This window comes from Cavia porcellus, unplaced genomic scaffold (assembly GCF_034190915.1).
Source record: "Cavia porcellus strain 051 isolate PalLab524CR breed Dunkin Hartley unplaced genomic scaffold, mCavPor4.1 scaffold_8, whole genome shotgun sequence".
NCBI lineage: Eukaryota > Metazoa > Chordata > Mammalia > Rodentia > Caviidae > Cavia > Cavia porcellus.
Genome location: NW_026947491.1, coordinates 52,912,631 through 52,930,338, shown reverse-complemented (window position 1 = coordinate 52,930,338; position 17,708 = coordinate 52,912,631). Strand labels below are relative to the sequence as shown.

The following is a 17,708-nucleotide window of genomic DNA, read 5'->3' as shown; positions in this document are numbered from 1 at the left end:
GAAGCAAGAACCAGGATGTATCATTTAATTTACATATTAACCAGACATAGAACTAGATTGTTTTCAACAGGCCCTTTCTTTTTTCTTTATCTTTTTTTCCTGTTCTCTGTGTTAAAATATAAACTACCCAAGGACAAGGATTTTGGCTTCTTTTAAAATAGTTTTTATGAAAGCAATTATCTGAAGCCTACAGTAGATGCAGAAATGGTGGAGGAGTCTAGATGAGAATTACACTGAAGGGTCTGGATGTAAATACATGTCAGGATGTATTTTCCTGCACTCCCCAATCCAGAAGTCTCTTCTTTGATTAATAGAATTCATTAAAATATGCATTTTTTCATCCACTTAACTTTTACAGGCAAAATTATCTATGGTTTTTGTTTTATTTCATGATACTATGTGCTCTTAGCTTTCACTCATGATTCTTCAGTAATAAAGAAATCTAATAGAATATCCTCTACTTTCTTTTTTATTATGAATTCAGAAATCTAGTAATTTCAGGAATTTTGTTTGTGAAGTGGTAGTTATCTTTGAGAGTCACTCTGAGAAGCTTTTAAGTATGATTTTCTCACAGTCAAATAATAAAGAAAGAAAGATTTATTTTTAAGTTAATTCTCCTTTAGTGGGCCAAGTTGCATATTTTAATGATCAGGAACACGGAGCTTGAACTCTAAAGTTAGAAGAACTGCATTCAAATGGTTCTTCAATCTACTTGCCATGTGATTAGAAAAGTTGCTATTAACAACACTGTGTCTTATTTAACTATCCCTAATAATGTCATAATGAAATTATCTACATCATAGTTATGTATTCTAAGTTAATTAATGTTGAAAATTAAATGGAACACTGCCTCACTTGTAGTGTTAAAGAACTGTTTGTAATACAGTTGAATATTGTTTTCATAGCATGTGTCTCCACTACATAGGTAATTTGAAGAAGTACAAAGATGAGTCAAACACTGCACTATTTTAAAGAATTTATGAACTTTTCAAAAGAAATAGGGAAGGTCCAATAAAATATTTCAAATATACATAAAAGCATCTTATGCCCTGTCTTCTCAGAAGGCAAGTAACTGATTCTGAGGTCTGTCTTGAAATATTATCTGGACCATCCAAAGTTCTCCAGTTGAGGAAAGATGACAAAATAAATAAAGGCATTTTAAGCAGAAAAATAGGATATGTAAAATACAAAAATAAAAATGCACAAAAAGGTGCACAGGAAGACAAGAAGCCTAGGAGACAACAAAACAGGACATTGTCAAAAGAATTGGGAAAGATTTTCAAAACGGCTTTTGACTGTGTTGCTCTAGTGAAGGAAACTTTTTCACTGGTTCCTGGAGAACAAGCAAATTTCTGAAGCAGATATTGTAGAATGGAGCAGGCACTTCCCTGCCTGAGATTCTTTTGAGCCTTACTTTAAATCTCCTGTTTATGAAGACAACATTTACCTTAATTTCAGCTGGAAGAAACAGAGATCTAAGGAAACCTCTTAGCCATTCTGACATTTCAAGAACAAGAGTCAACAAGCCTTTGAATTATCTTGAGTATAATGCAAAATAAGAACAGAATTCTACACATCTGGAGGAAAACATAGATGCAAGATATAAAGTTCATTTCTATGTCCTGTAAATATACATTTAAAAGTGAGTTGTGCATTTTGATAATTTTAAATATATTTCATGGAGTAAGCAAAACCAATTATATATATTTTTTAAAAGTGGAAGTAACTTTGCTGAATGCATATGGTATCTACAGGATTTCATGTAGGTCTTACAGTCTTTTCTGCCTTGAGTGTCTTAGTAGCTTAGCATTCAATTTTCTTATTCACTTTTGACATTAAAACAAGACAAGCAAATGTCTTCTATATATGAAGCCACTGAGACTTAAGATGTTTAATTCAACGATAAAGTGATATATAATAAGTCACCAACTTACAAACGAGTTCAGTTCTAGGAGAATGTTTGTAAATCAGATTCATTCACAAATCTGACAAAGTGAGTTTTATATACCTTTGACACAAATATACATTGTATACGACTCTGTAAACAACAGTACAACTGTGGCAATGTCCAGCAGACACATGTGCTACTTTTTTCCTGATCTTTTTATGTTGCATGATTGCAATTATACAGTCTTTTAAAGTATGTCCTTTATAAAATGCAACCAGATTTTATACTTATGAGACTAATGAAAAATGTTGAAATTTTTGATGAGCTGCATTATTTCTTAAACATATGTTTCTTTATTATTTCTTCTTATTAGTAGATAGAATACTTTACCAAATACAAGAATATAAATAGGTATAAGAATTGAGATTTTTGTGCAGCTTGTATGATGGCCTGATAAACAGCGCCTTTGTGAAAGGAATGGCTCTTATATTTCTTAAGTTCAACATTAAATTCATTTCGTAAAGGAACTTGAATAAATGTACAACTTGCAAGGAAATAAATGTGCCCTTTAAGGGAACATAACCTCATTTATTACTTGTGGGTCACTCAAACATTGATGTTTGGAACTGAAAATACCACTATGTTTCAAACTATACCACTATGTTTCAAATTGGCATATTGTAAAACAGTGATCTTCAAAGCGAAGTTAACATAACAACTAATTTAGTCTGTAAGATTTGTCAAAATGGAAACTTCTGGACTCAGTCCAGATCTGGTGAGTGGAACCCTGGAGCTTATCCTTTGATTAAGCATGCCAAAGACAGAGACCTGGCACACTTCTCATTTATTTGCCTTCTAAAATGACTTTGTATCTTTAAACTGTGAACAAATACAATTTTTTGAGAAAATATTGAAAAAATTGTGCTGGCTGTGGTAGCTTACTATTGAGTAACTGGGAAATTGCATTCATTGAGTATTCTTGAGCACAGTCTTATAGGTATAGGTTTTAGCATAGTATCTTTATTGATGAGAGAACACATTGCTCTGAAATGTTAAATTACTTGAGCACAATTGGGTAGAAAGCAGAAAATAAAAATTTAAATCTGGTTGCATCAAACTTTCCTCAAAATATTAGGCTGGGGGCTGGAGGTTTAGCTCAGCTGCATAAGCGCCTGCCTTAAAAGCAGGCAGTCGTGAGTTCAATCCCTGGTACTGATAAAAAAGAAAAAGACAAAAAAAAAAATATTAGGCTGCTGTTTTGAATAAGATGGAGAATAAGGCAACAACTATTTAATAGAAATTTATCTTTGATAGTACATATTTGTTCCATCAATTTATTGATAGAAGTTTATAAAGAAGAAATTCTTATATCAGTTTCACAGGTGATATTTGAAGAGGTGAGGTAATGATGGTAAGTACACATTTTATTTATATTATTACTTGTTTACCTATTTAGTATTCATTTTTTTATATATTAAATGGATTCAAAAGGTTGAACATGGGATTGAAACAAAACCTGCCACATGGAGTTCACACATTAGAAAGATAAATTGAACTATAACTACGATTGAACTATATAATTGGTATGTGTTAAAAGAGTAAAATGATATGACAAATCTGGTTTAGATTCAGGAGTCAAAGAGTGCTGATCTAGAGAAGAAGCATAGTAAAGTCAGGGAAATGTAAAGAGGAAGAGGAAGAGCATTATTCTGTGTAGAGGTGATGTTCAAGTGAAAAGACAACGAAGCAGAAAAATCTTAGTCTTGGGAAATGAAGTTACCCAGAAGGGTCAGCATAAGGATCAAGTGACAAAGTCACACCATATAATACTTAGAATTAGCACCCAGAGCTCTGAGGCCTTTGCTGTTAAAACTGAAGAGTGCTGGCATTTCTATACTGAAAGAGGTAATGAAGAGGAGGAGAATCCAATGTACACTGAAACGATTTGTCTGAAGATGGACCGGCTTACTTTTGGCACAGAGCAAAAGGAAAGATGGATGGACTAGTTGTAAATGGCAATACAGATGTAGGAATCTGGGGAACAGTCTTTTTTTTTTTTTTTTTTTTTTTTTTGTCTTTTTCGTTTTTACTGGTACCAGGGATCGAACTCACGACTGCCTGCTTGCAAGGCAGGCACTTATGCCGCTGAGCTAAATCCCCAGCCCCTTGAGCTAAATCCCCAGCCCCTCTGGGGAACAGTCTTACAAAAATGAACTTGAATCTAGTAGGATGAGGCTCATGCTGGATAGTTAAGGGTGGGTAATGAAGGGACAAAGTCATGTAGGACATTGCTTCTAATTTTCTGTCTTTAGCAACCAAATAGAGGGAATAAAGGCCATATTCTAAGAAAAGGTTGAAATTCAATGAGAAAAACTCAAACTTTTAACCCATGGCAATAACTATATTTTCCTGAGGACATGGTATAGAATAAGAAACAAAGGAAGCCCTGTAAGTTACAAAAGAAAGAAGTGAGGAAATGAGACTCAGCAAAAAACCAGACAGACAGAAAATCGAAAGGCTGAGATCATCCTGGACACTAAGGATAAGATGACTTCAGGAATGGGATGGGAGCCCTCTGAGAGGGCTTACAAGATGATCAAAGTGCTTTTCATATGGCTAAAAAAGTTCAGCAGTTTTCTGGTCTATTCTACCTTTGAAAATCTTACCAGAATAAAAGGATGTGGGTGACCAGGGTAAAGATGGGAAAGTAAGAGTCAGGAGACGCTACTTTTTAGAAACAGAATATAGTAGCACCTATTCATGTAGCAGTGAGAAAGGCACAAAAAGTAAGAATGGCTGATCATTTCAATGAAGGATAAATATTTTCGAGAGGGTGATGGCAGGTGGAGGACTTTTGCTAAAAGAAGGAACACTTTTTCTAACATAAGAATAATAAATGATGATAATGCTGATTAAGTTTTTGCTATGTGCTAGATTATTATATGTTATTAATTTTATAAAAAAAATACATTGGTTAAATTAGTGTAGTATGCTAGTATTCCTTATAACTTTAGAAGACTGATAATATTATCATAATTTTAGAAAGGGGCACAAAAATTGCATGCAATTCACCCAGATACACAACCGGTAATGATGTAATGAGATTTGACCCAGAGCCTGCTCAGTGCTGCAAACTTACTGTTTAATCTCTTTCTTTATGCTTATACTGTACTATACAATGTATAAAACAAGGCCATCAATAGAAGGGTATAGGAATGGTCATAAGGAAGTAGATAAAAGAAGATTTAAGAATGCATAAAAGAGTAGGTACGGATATGTGAGAGAAAGTATTAAAATGTGAAATTTCCACGTGGTTATAAGAGTTCAGTTAAGTTTTGTAAAAACAACAAAGCAAAACAAAACAAAGCAAAGTTATACCAGTTTGCTTAGTTGTGTGAATCAATTCTACAAGAGTCTCTGTGAAATCAGGTAAAAGGATTGTGATGCTGTCTTCTTATGGCAAGGAAGTTGAGGCTATTTACAAAGAATATGAAGTCTATGTTGTGAATTTAAATTTGATCACATTTTATCCACCCCCATTATGTTGCCATCGGAAATTACTAACTTAGCATGGTTAAAGAAAAGTTAATAATAGTGAGCCAAAGTGTGGTTATGGAAGATTAAACTAATAAGAATTTAAAGATAGGGACTAAAAATATTCTGTATAGCTGGTTAACTGTATTATAATAATATCTTGGACTTAAGAATTACTAGAGTGCCTTCTAATCATTGACAACAGTATTCTCTGAATATACCCAAGTTGGTGAATCTATCAGAATTGTTAGTCTCACTATGCCCCAGGTACAACGCAGAGATTTCCTGTTTTTTCTTATTTATTTTTTACAGAACACTGAACTTTTAAACAAAGTACATTTTTCAAGTTTTTGCTGCATTTTTCCATAATCTGTGTTTTCTTAAACCTATAGCTCATATCTAGTTTATCTTTGTTAACTGATACTACCCAAAGTACAATTTCATGGAAATTAATGTAGATTAAAATAGATTTTCTATCATTTATATAGGAAAGACATGGTACATAATTGCTCATAAAACTTAAGCAGTAGTGTTGTCTAAATTGATTCTTTTAAGAGAAATGTGCTGTTTTAAGGTCACTATCTCATGCATGCATCATTCATTACCCATGGTGACACTATATTGCCTATTCAAAGTTATCTCAGAGCCAGAAACAAATAAAAGCTAGGTCTAAACTGGTGAGGAATGTGGTTTATTAGCATTTTTACAGATTCTTCCAAGAAAAGTTTCACTAAATGGATCCACCTGGGAACAGACTTGACTAGATAATTTTCTCTATATACCTTTCATTGTAGGATTAAGAATTATGAGTTTCTCAGTCATAGACAATGTTAAGTGTATTTTATGCCAGTCTCAGACAAACATTTCTTTCTGAGTTTTAGGCAAAATCAGCTATCATACATTACATGGAAATGCTTGTTCATGACTGTATTATAATTACAAAGTAGAATCAGAGACCAATATGCAAAATCTGGAAAAGAGCCTATATATTGCACATTATAGTTTGTCCACATATCAAAATTTATTGTGATGAAATACAACATTTTATAGACATTTATATAGGAGAAATGAGATCAGTGACATAACTAATAAAGCCTATTTTGAGAGAAATGTAAATGCTCTCAAAATAAAATTTTTGAATTGTCCCTTGTGTTTTACAAAGACTTTCAGAATGGAGGCCAAGCTTAGTCATTATTAGGGTGGAAATGGCTCAGGAACTGGGCTATTTCAACTGTTTGGGACAACTGAAACCCGGACAGGTCTGATGAGACATAGAGGAAACTTTAGCAAAAGCATTTCCAGAGTGATTACCGAGTGAATACCAGCAAGTTAAACAGAGACAAAACTAATATCAAGGTGTCACGAAGTCAACATAGCATGTGAAAAGCTGGCAGGGAAAAAAAATCAATATTCAGCAATTCACTTATGCAATAAGTTTATGTTATATGTCTGTAGTTTTCCAAAGACTCTTAGATACTTGACGAAGAACAATGACAAATCCACAGTGTCAAGTGCTATGAGAAGGATCAAACAACAACAACAACAACAACAACAACAACAACAACAAAAGATGAGGAAAGGAGAATCAGAGCTACTGACTTATGGAGAAGGTCATAATTTTAAGTAAGATGATGAGTAGGACTCTGGAGGAGCAGGTGGTATCAAGTCAAGATGTTACCACCTCCTTCAAAACAACAGAAAAGGAACTGGATGTGCAGACACCTGGAAGAAGACAAGACTCCCAGCAGAAGGGTTCTGCAAGGGCCTGTGCCAGTATCTGCTGAAAGTCAGTGTATCTAGAGGGATGTCAGTGATGGAAATGGCACCTTGATATAGGTGCAGGCTGTGTTTTTTGGCCTTCTATACTGTCCATGTCCTTTTCTACAATTCTAATGTGGTTCTAAAATGCAGGAACTGGAATGACAGACTGAGTCTTCAGATAAATCCAAAGGAAAGTGAAATATAGAAGTCCAATTGTATAGAATGGGTGTATAGTAAAAGGACAATGGGTGAGAAGATAGAAAATAGCAAAAGTTATAAGACTCTCCACGTAAATGACTTTAGGTTTCCTGATAGGGTATAAAGTAGAAAAGATTCCATTTTTTAAAAAAAATTTTGTGTCTATCACTACAATAGATATTTGTGACTTAACTTTTCTGTGGTTTTATTTTATCAGTGAAAAAATTGGCATTATAAGATCTTTGTTCCTTTTTTTAATGCTGGAGATTGAACTTATGAGTCTCATACATAGTAGCCAAGTGCTCTACTACTGAGATACACTCACAGCCTTCTAACACTTTGTCTTAAATTCACCAGCCTTATAACACCTTTTATTAAAATTACAGATAATATACTTAAACTGTTTGGCACAGAGCCGGGAACAAATCAGAAATTTATTCATATTATCTTTTTGCTTTTCCTATGTTGGTTGCCTATTAATCACTAATGTCACTGATTTCAACTCAGAGATTGTTTTCTTCTAGATATAACTTTTGGATTTGAACTCTCACTTTTAAAGATGTGATTATTTAGACTTCCGGGAGAACATGGCGGACAGATAACAGCAACTACTGGAGGCTCTCTGAAAGACTCGGCTCAGAAGCTAGGAATGGTGCGGACTAAGGAGACATAAGCAGGTGGAGATATGCTCTGCTGACTCAGGAACGAACTGGGCTGAGAGAAACCAACTTGGAATGCAGTCCTGGTGCTAAAACAGGAACAGAAAAGCCTCGGTGTGGAGGCTGGACCCCGCGCCATTGTAAGCCGCGATTTGGGTTTTCCGCCGCGCGGCGGCTGGCTGCCTCTACAGTGGCTCTGCAAGGAGAGAGACGCGCAGAAGCTCTGAGAACGGCAATCTGCGAACGGCAGGGAGGCGTGCACTGACTTGTGGTGAGGTGAGTGAGAGAAACTGACACTCTACCACAGTTTGACTCCAGCAGAGGACTTTCTGGGCCCGAGCAGTCCTGCGGGAGCAGGGCGCGGTGGCGACTCCAGCCACACATCCCCCTTTCGGGCGGGATTGGTGAAAAGTGCCTGGCCTGCATGACGCTGCCGGCGAACCTGGTAGACTGTTCCAACCCAGATCCCACAGCCTGACGGTGGCCAGGAGGGGAGACGCGTAGGCTGCCTGGTCCGTAACTCCCTGGTGCGCAGCGGTGAGCGGGAACACCTAACTGGCGCAATTCGATCAGGCTGTGGCTGACTGGGAGAGAAGCTGGGCCTCTTATATAAGCTTGCATATATAAGGAACAGAGAAGAAGAGGCAGCATGGGAAGAGGCAGCAACAAGAAAGGCTCCTCGGCCCCCAATGCTGAGAAACAGGCAATAGCAGACACCGCACCAATACACATAAGGCGCCATATAGAGAGCCTCATAGACCAATTCAGGAATGAAGTTATCAACGACCTGAAGCTAGAAGTATGCAGAATAGTTAGAGAAATGCTAAGTACCACCCAAGAAAAAACAGGTGGTGGAATGGAAGAACAGAAAAAAAAGGGGAGAATTGTTTGATGGAGAAAACAGAGAAAGCATAGAATACGTGAAGCAGGTTCAAAGGGACTACCAAGATACTAAGAAGTCTATCGAAGACTGGCATAACAGCTTGAAAGAAACTAAGGACAGACTATCTGAACTGGAGGGCAGACTTGTAATATGGGAGAATGAAATGAAAAACTTCTTAAAAATAACAAAGAAACAAACAGCAATAATACAAAGACAAGAAGATGATAAGAGGATCCATAACTTAAGGATTAAGAACATAAAAGAAGAAGTAGGGACACAAACAAGTGAACTACAAAAGCTACTCACAGAAATAATCCAGGAGAATTTTCCTAATTTAGCAAAAGGTAAAGATACTCAGATGTATGAGGCATACAGGACCCCAGCTACCTACAACCCAAACAGAGCAACACCCAGGCATATAATAATAAAAATTCCAGAAATTCAATACAAGAACAGAATATTAAAAGCTGTCAGAGACAAGAAACAGACCACTTACAAGGGAACACCCATCAGAATTACAGCAGATTTCTCTGCACAAACCATCAAATCACGAAGAGCGTGGGGGGAAATAATTCAAGCTTTGAAAGATAATAATCTCCAGCCAAGATTGAGATATCCTGCACAACTGTCCCTTGAAATTGATGGAAAAACAAGGTGCTTCCAGGATAAAGAGGAACTGGGGGAATTTGCAACCACCAATTCAACTCTACAGAGAGTATTGCAGGATATTCTAAAAAAAGAAAAATACAAGGAATCCAGAAATAATGGCAGAGGCCACAACGAATGGAGCAGAGAACAAAATGAAGAAGACAAACTGACAGCTACTGACAGAAAAAGAGCTCAACAGAAATGAGGCAGAGAAGATTGGATGATAGGAACAGCTATTTTGGAGAAAATGACATCTTAATAGGTAATACTGATTTAGTATCATCTTGTTTTGAAGTCTCATCTAGCTTTTGTCCTTCTGTCTCCAATGGTCTAAATAGGCTGTATCTTATTGGATTTTATTATGTACGATAGTATAAGCAAAAACCTTTTAAAGACAAGGAGATTATACAGAGACCATTGTTCATTTTCTGTTAGTCGATTCTAAATACTCTGTAATGCTGTCATTCTCTTGAATGGTTTTACATTGTTTTGATATACTTAATGCTACAGTATACGAAGTTGTACTCAACGATTTCATAGAAAGAGACAATATGGTAACTACTTTTAGGTTAGGATTATCTGGTGGTGAAACACTATTCTGCTTAAATGGTTATGTTTTGATCTGCGCTGTTTCGTTGTTATGCCCTCTTTTATCTCAATCTCCACTCCATTATTTACTTTTTTATCTTTATCCTTTTAATTAAAGGAAAAAAATAGCAGTATATATTATAGTAACCCACTTTGACTTTTCATTACCTTGATTTAAAGCCCTGTATTACTCTCACCTTCTGGTTTTTAACTGATGTTCCCCTATTCTGTTTTGCTGGATAGTATCAGGTTCGAAAGTTTAGGCATCAGCTGTGAAGATAATGAGATTCATTATGACGCCCATTCTTGTTGACTTTTATCTACTTTTGAAGACCTACAATGTCTCCAATGTTTTGGTTTTGTCAGTTTTATTCTTCACTGTTTTGTTCAATTGTATTATAACTAACGATATAGGCAATTCTATTAGAGATAGCGGGAGGCATTATGGTAACCATTGTTGATCACCTTGTATTATGTTTTTACATTATCTATTATGTCCACCCTTTTGACTTGACCGATTCTGTTCTGTTATGTCACATTTGGTTTTACTCTCTTCCAAAAAAGTAATAAGAACCGTGGGAGCAATGAAACCCAAAATGTGTAATAGTCATGGTACAAAAGAGAGGAAAAGAAAGTGCTCCAAACTATATAACTGCATGTATATTTAAGTGTATAAGATAGAAAATGATATCACAGAGTTTTATTGGATCAATGAACAGAACTGTTTGCAGTATCATTGATGGAATGTCCACTTTACAAGCTTTAATTTTGTGACTTGAACAATTATTTCTAAGATGACAATATGTAATCCATTAACTAGTGATTTCCTACTGTTCATTTTTTGTTTTCTGTAAATCTGTATAACTTGTACCCTTTCCCTGCTTTTTTTTCTTTTCTCGTTAAATAAAATTAAAAAAAAAAGATGTGATTATTTTAGTACATTCTTGGGTCAGGTGAACTGATAGCAATGGAAACAGAGAACCTAGAAGACTTTATTGTTACTTTCCTGACTATAATTCTCATCCTCCACCCCTACAGTTTCTCTAAGGGGAAAGAGAGGGAGGTATGAAGCAAGTTCTCACTTCTCTCAGATTGTTACGAGTTGGTCACATGCTTTGTGAATCTGGCACTGATTTGAAACTGACACTTTCTCTCCTGGGTTGATTTAGGGGTTTCTAGAGACCCTGATTACTGAGCATCTCCTTCTTGCAGGCTCCTTTTGTTAAAGCCAGTCACTTATGTCTACTCAGGCCAGAGGAACTCAGTGGCACATACCTGCAGCTATCTGCTGCTTTCCTCATACTTTCATGGCCCTCTGGCAGGATCTAACATGTTCTCAAACGTGCTTCTTTGCTCAAGTACCCACTTGTATTCCAGAAGAAATAGTCCTGTATCCTGGGTCCAGGAATGCAAGGCCATTTCAGCATTTCCCCCACAATCAGACCAACTAGAACTTAGTCTTTTAGATTTCTCATATTTGAATTTGACACCAGTAAGTATCTATTGTTCCAGATCTAGAACATAGGTGGTCCTTGAAGCATAGTTTTCTAGGTTAAAAATGGGAATCACATGTCCCCACCATCCTCTAATAAGGACAGGATGGAAATGAATACCTGAAAATATCTTCCTCTGGACAACTCCTAATCTCCAATGTTTCAGTGTCTTCTTTTAAACTCACTGTGAGTGAGGAACCAAAATTCAATATCTAAATGCCTGCCAGATGCTTTTAATAAGTTCTGGTTATTCAGACTTATTTTGATTGGGGAATTTAGCTAAATTTAGCTAATATGAAATGATTCTATTTCATATCTCTTAAAAAACAAAATTAAAACTGAGTTATTATAAAATTATGTTTAGCTCTCCAACTCTACAAATAAACAGAAGTGCCAAGAAAAGAAAAAGAAACAAACAAACCATCTGAACCCCTGGAGAGACCAGAAGACTGCCCCATAAGGCATCAACATGGAGAAGTTCAGATGCCTGTCAAATATATTCAGTAATTACTTCAAAAACCACCTAACCGACCTTATCAGCATAACTTATGCTTTTATTTTATATAATAAGTGGTGATATAATTTTTTTTTTTTTACATATTGGGTTTCTAAAGAACATAAACCAATGTTTAACTAACTGAGACTGGGTCTTTTTCCCACAGGTTCCAACATTATTAGATTCAAAGCATTCATTTCTTTTCAAAATAATTACCAAGATTAGCAAATTCTCCTCTTTTGATGATGTACTTCCTCTAGTTATTTTCTCTATAAGTGAACATTACTTGGCTTCAAATCAAATACTTTTGTGGTGATTTCACTGATGAATAATATTTTGGAAGAAGAAAAAAATGTGTAACACTAACATGATGAAACTGGCTACTATATTATACAAGAGATTAGCACTCTGAAAATAGACATTCCAAATAGTAATATGGAAAATAGCACCATCTTTGAAAGAGGGATATTCTCTTTCAGGATGACTTCTTGATAGTATACCTGATTATCTGGATATGGATATGAAATTTATGTTAATATTAATATATTAATACTATATGTTTATAATAGCGTCTCATCTATGATGCAAAAAAGTGATGATGAAGATAGATATATTTTATGTCATTAAGGATTTTTATCTTGTAGGATACTCATCTTCTTTTTCAATATTGTTTTCAATTGAAAACAATATATGTATGACAGAATTCTTACAACTTACATGTTTTCTATTCATAGATTTCACTCAACAAGTTACTCAAAAGTCACATAATCCTTACATGAAACTCAGAAAAATTTTTTCTCAAGTCTTAAATTTACATGTTACTAAAAGGTATCTGCCAGCATTTTTTGCCAATTTAACATCTAGAAATAAATGTAAGCTAAGACTAAATAACTTTATTACTTAACATCTTTTAAACAGTAGGAATTTGTTTACTTTTAGATAACATTACTGTTTTTTTCTTTGTACGCACTCCCAAATGAAAGAGTGGAGCATTATTTACATTTGACCACGGTAGGGAATCTTGAAGTATTACTGTTAGTAATAAATATATTTGCTAGAAACTAGTTGCAATATTTATCAAAAATAAGCACAATCAAACCAAGAGTTTTTGACTCTTTCAGTAAGCATGAGTCTAATAAACAGACAAACAAACAAACAAAAAGAAGCAATGTGTTCTTTGCAACAAATACAGAAAACTTACTTATTTCTACCATAAAACAGCTGTATTTTAGGTGTCTCAGAATGGATTTAATTAGTTTGTCTTTTGGTCTACCTGTTAGAAATTAAATGACTTTCCTTCTATGAATGTATTTTTCACATTATTCTAATGTTTGAAATATATTAGAAAATTAGTGGAATGTATGACTTTGCCTTCTAATAAATTTATGCTTATATTGCTTTCAAGTTAATTTAAATTGGAAGAAAAACTTATTGTGGAAGATTGTAATAAGACAAATAAGTTTTCTAAAGAGACCTATTTGATACAGCCTATCACGAATAAAAGAGAGTAATAAAACTCCCTTAAATCCCTTTTATCTGCCTAGTGACGTCTAGATTAGAGAAAATGTAAAAAATTTTAAGACAGCTACTAAAAAGACCATAGTATTTGCCTTTAAAATCTGTATTATTCAGATTACAGTAAAAGCATTGTAATTGACTTGGGCATTGATTCTAAACCAGATTATTTTCCTGAAGCAATTGTGCCAATTTCTTTTTACTTGTGCTAATAATTAGCTCAGAAACTAGAAGGTGCCCAAATATTACAGACTCAGATAAGGAAAAGTCAGCTGAAGGCTTGGGATCTCAAATAAAAGCAAAAGTAAGAAATAGTCATCTTCTTTCTCTGGAAGAACAGGTATCAGGAACTTCCATGTCCACTTTCCTACCTACTAGAACTTGAAGTCAGTACTAAAGATCATACAGCAGATCAGGGGAAACGGAGGCATTTTGTCAACTCAATTAATAAATTCTGGATCATTTCCCCTATAGTGAGCTCATTGCTACACAATAAATTCATTTTTAAGCTTATTTTCTTCCTCCTCAATAAACAAAAGCTCTATGAAGCAAAGTCATAGTCTACTACTAAAGCCTACTACAGTAGCTGGTATGTGATAGGTACTAAATTAATATTTGTCAAAAGATTTGGTGAATGACACTCTGTTACTTTAAAGACATCTGAATTCATGGTTTTCTGTTACTTTTAGGTAAAAGTCTGTCATTTTTTGTCTTAAAATAAAAGTAACTATCAGACAATACTCTGAAGATGACAAGATGTAAAAGATATTCACACTGGTATTAATTATCAACAGCTCTCAAGTTCTACAATGTTTTCAAAGTTGTGTTTTTATAAAAAATAGCTAGGTAATACTATGTTTAACTATATTAAGCCCAATGATGTGGACATATCTATTGAAAATAACAAGAGAAAGCATAGTAACTACGGAAGATCACCTAATATTGTGATCTTGTGTGTTACTCAGTGCATGTTTTTCTAGGAATTTTTTTGCTGTCTTGTTATGATTTGTTTTTCACTATAATACAGAGAGTATAGAAATACATGGATAAATTCACAAACGAGAAGATTTAAAAAAAAACTGTTTACGGGAACAGATTATATAATGCAAGATGTAATGAACAGATACTCTGAAGAACAAGAGACACTAAGAAACCCAATGCTAATTTTGTAGCATTATGATATAAAATCTAGCAATAATATTATTCACTGATCAGAGTGATATTGGTCTAGTCTCTTAAGTTCAGTTTCGGAGGATTATAGCCTCTCTGTTTTTTCCTTTCTCTTTCCTTCTTTCTCTTTCCTTCTTTCTTTCTTTCTTTTTCTTTCCTTTTTCCTTTCCTTTCTTTTCCTTTCCTTTCCTTTCTTTCCTCCCTCCCTCCCTCCCTCTCTTTCTTTCTTTCTTTCTCTCTCTCTCTCTCTCTCTCTCTCTCTCTCTCTTTCTTTCTTTTCTTTTTTTCTCTTTCTTTGTCTTTCTTTTTTTAATTTTTGATACCAGGAATTGAACACAGTACCTTGTGCTTGGCAGGAAGGTGCTTATCTACTGAGTTGTGTCCCTGGCCTACCTGTGGTTTTTTTTTGTTTGTTTGTTTGTTTGTTTTTTAAAATGTGATAGCTAACTTGAAAGTAAAAAAAAAAGGAAAATGGTAAGTTCTGAATTTAAAGAATGGTGATAAATATCAAATGGCTAAAAAGAGTCAAATTACTGTACAAGCCTACAAAATTTAGGACTTTAGTTATAGCAAACCTTACATTGAAAATTACTGGAGTATTACAAAGTATTAAAAAGCCATGTAAACCAGAAAGAATAAAGACCAAGATTTGATCACTGTTTTTATAATAAATATAATATTCTAATGAGTGACACTACAGACATAGAATGAAATGTGAATACTGTATTGTATTTTCAGTTTGAAAAATTAGGAAAACAATTTAGTGGATAAACAATTAGTTGGAGACATTCAGATAGGTTTTGAAACATCTTCACAGTTGAAATTGCATTTTCAAAATATCAGATTAATACACATTAAAATGTTTTAAACACTTCTTGACAGAGTATGGGATTAATAGGCATTCCTATACAATGTAGATCGATACGGTAATTGGAAAAAACAGTACTGTAATGGAACCAATATAGAGCTCTCAGTACAATAATTAAAAGATCATATTATTGCCTCAAAATAAAATTTCTACCTTTAGACAACAACCATATTTATAATTATGTTACATAAAATTAAAGCCTTCAGGGGAAACACAAGATTTGAGTAAAGGATGACAGGGGCATTTTTAAAGGTGATCAGGAATATCCTATTTGAAGTGATGTCATTTGGTCAGAATGCTAAATAAGGAAGATGTTAAGCCATGCGAGTACCTCCAAGGACAACTCCCTCGGAGGAAAGAAAGATCATCACAAATGCCCGGGACAGCACCACGGATGCCTTGCAGCTGGGATGCTTCAGGTCTTCTACGTGCTAGTCAGGGCTGTCCAGAAAAGGGGGACAAAAGAGACACACACCACCACACCGACAGACAGACAGACAGACAGACAGACAGACAGAAAGACACATACACACACACAGTTTACATAGATTTTTTCAGAAACATAAATACATTAAACAATAATGTTTATGCAAATGTCTGGCCAATGTGTAGTCCAGTCAGGTGATACATAAATTAGCACTTATGACACACAGACTCACAGGTGTTGGAAGCTGAATATGCCAGAAATGAACTTGAATTTTTTTCTCTTAAATTCTTTTCTTCACTTGTTTCTTGACACTACTGCACTTCAAAATGAGCAAATTGGAAATCTGGGTAGTTATCAAATCACCTGCTTTCACAGAGACAGCAACTTAATTAATTTTAAAAAAACTCTTTGTATAATCTCCTAAATATTAGTTCCTTAGGTCATGTCCTTATCATCTCACTGGTTTAGAGAAAAATATAACATTTCATTCTCTTGTGTAACCTGAATATGAACTTTCTAAAAATCCATTTAGTTAGTGTCATTCTGTTGCTCAAAATTACTCACTGGCAAACTATCTTCAAAAAAACCCTGAAAAGTAGCTTGATCAAATAGAAAGTTATATCTTGCACTGATTGATGATTGTTATGGTTATTTAATAGAGTTCTTTAATTTTTACAGTGTAAAAAATGGAAATAATAGCTAAAAATGAGAAAATCTCTTTATAGATAATCTCTGTTTGCTTATACTGACCCTCCGTGATAGTTAATTTTATATGAAGACTTGGCGAGGCAATGGAGCCCAGCTGGTTTTGTTAGATACCAAGCTAGATGCTGCTGTGGAGGTGCTTTTTAAATGTTATTAGTATTTCAGTGACTGGTCTCTAAGTAAAGAAGCTTACCCTTCATAACAAGGGAGGCTTCCTCCAAAAAGTTGATATCCTTAAGAGAAATGGCTGAGGTCTTTTTTGTTTTTCCTCCTCCAGGACTGCATCCAGACTCAAAATGCAATATCAACTCCTTCAAAAAAAGAGAGACATAGGAATGAATGTATTAAGCATTGTTTAAACATAAATGCTTACTATTTTACCAGAAGAAGAAAAAAATAACACAAATTATTGACAGAATCAGGAAGAAGCTGGAGAATGTGTATTTGAGAAATACCATTTCTACTACCTTAAAAGGAGAACAACAGATAATGAGACAAAATGAATAAAAACAAAAAGTATAAATGTTTTATTTAGAGAAATGGCCATTAAAAAGCAGAAGAAACAGTTGAAAGACTTCAAAGTGGTTGCCTCGGGGTAACAGAGGGGGAGAAGGTAAGACAACTTTTAGTATTAGTAATTTTATGTCTTTTAAAATTTTTATAATTCTTGATTTTTAAATTTGGGCAGATGTTATAATTTTCATTTGAAACCTTCATCTTAAAGCAGGTATGGTAGTGCACGCCTGTAATTCTGGAATTCTTGGAGGCTAAAGCAGAAGGATGGCAAGTTTAGTCCCAGCCTGGGAAACTTAGTCTCAAACAAATCGATAAAAAGAAATAAATATTTTAAAAAAGGGTGGATACAAAGGTTGGTG

The 17,708-nt window shown here is 34.6% G+C and overlaps 1 protein-coding gene across 1 annotated transcript in view; it reads left to right on the top strand.

Moving 5' to 3' along the window:
• LOC134477345 (basic salivary proline-rich protein 3-like) overlaps positions 1 to 17,434 on the top strand; it is a 57,500-nt gene extending 40,066 nt beyond the window's left edge. Inside the window, exon 2 of the mRNA XM_063255053.1 lies at positions 17,111 to 17,434. Coding sequence (XP_063111123.1) covers positions 17,111 to 17,166 — 56 coding nt within the window. The 3' untranslated portion in view covers positions 17,167 to 17,434. The remainder of the gene's footprint in view (positions 1 to 17,110) is intronic.
• Positions 17,435 to 17,708: the final 274 nt, after the last annotated feature.